The sequence below is a fragment of the Aptenodytes forsteri genome, unplaced genomic scaffold (genome assembly GCF_000699145.1).
Source record: "Aptenodytes forsteri isolate BGI_AS27 unplaced genomic scaffold, ASM69914v1 Scaffold63, whole genome shotgun sequence".
Lineage (NCBI taxonomy): Eukaryota > Metazoa > Chordata > Aves > Sphenisciformes > Spheniscidae > Aptenodytes > Aptenodytes forsteri.
Window position 1 is genome coordinate 3,437,901 of NW_008794709.1, and position 2,663 is coordinate 3,440,563.

The 2,663-nt window shown below is 44.3% G+C and overlaps 1 protein-coding gene across 1 annotated transcript; it reads right to left on the reverse strand.

Annotated features, from left to right (window-relative positions):
- Nucleotides 1–220: 220 nt before the first annotated feature.
- NHLRC1 (NHL repeat containing E3 ubiquitin protein ligase 1) lies at nt 221–2,662 on the reverse strand (the record flags this gene model as incomplete). Its single annotated transcript, XM_009273741.2, has 1 exon — nt 221–2,662. A coding segment is annotated over one exon (840 nt), but the record flags the coding sequence as incomplete, so codon positions are not given.
- Between the last annotated feature and the right edge of the window lies 1 nt (nt 2,663).

Below are 2,663 nucleotides of genomic sequence, written 5' to 3' on the forward strand. Positions count from 1 at the left end.
GAAAAACATGATAGAAAAATAGATGCATAGGAACATACTGTACAATAAGATATAAATACAAAACATTTCGTAGAACTGCAAGGCTGAACTTGTGATATGCAAGACAATAGGGAAAAAAAAGAAAACATCTACAGGGCAACTGCAATAGAGAAATTGGATTGTAAGAGAGAAGCCCATGATAAAAAGATGTGAGGAGTTTTCACTAAATTATTCAATATAGGAGTAAGCAAATCACACTTTATTGGCAGGTCACTGTTCAATTAACCTTTACAAATAGCTGCATTTAGTAATTTGTTTTGTTTATATAAATGTTAACATAAGACAGATTAATACATTGTCTGAATTAGAGGGCTAAAACCACTCCAGTTTAAAGTCAGTATTTGGTAAATCACCGGTGCAGCAATACATGCAGTTATTAGATGCCCTAAAATCAGACCAAAAGCCAGATTAAAAATTTACCGATAGAAAGATCACCTGTGAATTTCAAATTATGTTAGTTAATATTAATGATTTCAGTGACTAAATAAATGACCCCAAAAGTTTTGTGCCGTTTTAACCTACTTGTCTCTATCTCAGATAGCATTTACATTTTTATCTTGCTTTTAATGCTGAACCGCCTAAGTAATTATTTTAGCAGCAGGTAAGTGCCTAAAAATGCAGCAGTGACTTCTAGTGGGGGTGTTAAATCCTTCCCAAAACAATTCAGGTATACCTTAATTTCCACTGACAATAAGGCAACAGAACTCATGTCCACAGTGAAACTGTTTTCAAGGAAATATAAACTGGAGTAAAACTGCTGTGTATTCACAACCAACAAAACCTCATTTGGAAGCTAGGAAAAAAATGAGGCTTAGGTCCCCCATTCTCTATTACTTCTCACCAACATTTCAATTTTCAGTTGAATCTTGGCGTTCGGGGCGCAAAAGTACCATATTCATGACAAGACAGAGGCAGGCAGTATCGGAAACCTCCCAAGCGTAGCTGTGTTAGCAGCACAGCCAACTCAATTTTATATATGCATAAGTATTTGAGTTTAGACCACAAATACTTCAAGGGGCTTTCAGGGAAAGCTGCTCATGCTGGTAACCACACACCGAATTATCTCTAGGTAAAGACACAGACTTGTGCATTATACAGGAAGACCAAGTGCTCCAGTACAACTAATAAAGGTGGCAATAAACTAGTGCAGAGAAGAGTGATCCCAGAAGTGCGTTTCCCCACTGTGGAAAAAATAGGCTTTGAGCACCAATTCACTTCACATAACTCACTAATCAGTGGTAGCTTCTGCATCACAATGATCTTAGCTGGATCCGAACTGAAGCTTCCATTTCTCCTATCATTTTGTCAAGCCAGTCTCCTTTCTCGTGCAGAAATCCTGGAAACAGAAACCACTCTGTTGCTTTCCTAAGTGTAGCTATGCTTAACGAAGGATAATGAAAACTACGTGCTGGGAAACATAAACAAACGATGCATCACTTTCTCTCCCAGGTGCCCGTCTTTGATTACTCCATTCCAAATGTTGTTGTTATTACTTGTCAAAAAGTACCAAAAATGTTTGGTTGTCAAGGTATGGAATAGTTTTAAAATGCCAAATTATTTGTTTGGTTGATTCATTGTCGACTACGGCCTGCAACAGCCAGGTCTTCTCCCACGGATAGGCAAGAGATTCGATGTAAGTTTTGCAGGAAGCACAGCATGTTGGTCATACTTTCACTTAAAGCCCAGAAAACGCCTCCTCCCTACACGCCTACTAACACCAGAACTTTGCTTGCTTTATGGCCAAAAGCAGCTTGAACCTTTAGCAGTAAGCATCTAAACCCATTCAGGTGGAGCTATATATTTTTACTGAATGATCACCGCTGTCTAAAACGACGAGGGAATTGTTTGCCATGTAAGTCAGTCCTACGGGATAAGAAAGCCCATGGCTGATTAGAGGGTTAAAGATGGGAAACTCCTCAGGTTTCCCTAAGCATATTACGGCCTGGTTACAGACATCCGTTACTATAACGCGGCCCTCTTTGTCAAAGGCCACAGCCGTAGTATGTACTTTGGAGGGGAAAAGGAGGTTCAGGCCGAAGCTATCCATCTGGCCGATGAGATCCATCTCTGCACTGAATATCTTCACTCGGGTGCTGCCATTGTTCGGTCCCTGAGCTTTCAGGTGCTCTATTACCACGATAGTACCCGAGGTCTGGGAGACTGCAACCCCTCTCGGGCTGATGAGCTGAGACCGGATCATCTGACACTTCTTTAATTTCCCCTTCTTGAAGTCGGCCGTCAAGCGGTAGAGAGCGCCTGCCTCCGAGTCGGTCAGGATTACTTCACTCTCGGGGGTGGCATCCAAGCCCCAGGGCAAACAGAAACCTTCCCGGACAGCCAGGACCCCCCTTCCCTCAAAATCAAAGGCCTTCACAGAGCTGTCCCCGCCATCGGTGACCACCACGTGCCCGTCCGACGTGACTGTCACATCAAGCGGGTACTTGATATCGTTGCCCGCGTCCCCCCGCTCCCCAAACCGCTGCAGGCAGGATCCGCTCGGCCCAAAGATGTGGATCCTCTTCTTGCCGTCGTGTGCCACCGCCAGGCGCCCCGACCTCCGGCAGGCCGCCACCCCGGTGGGGTTGACCAGCGACCCCCAGCCCCCCAGGGACACCCGGCGCCCG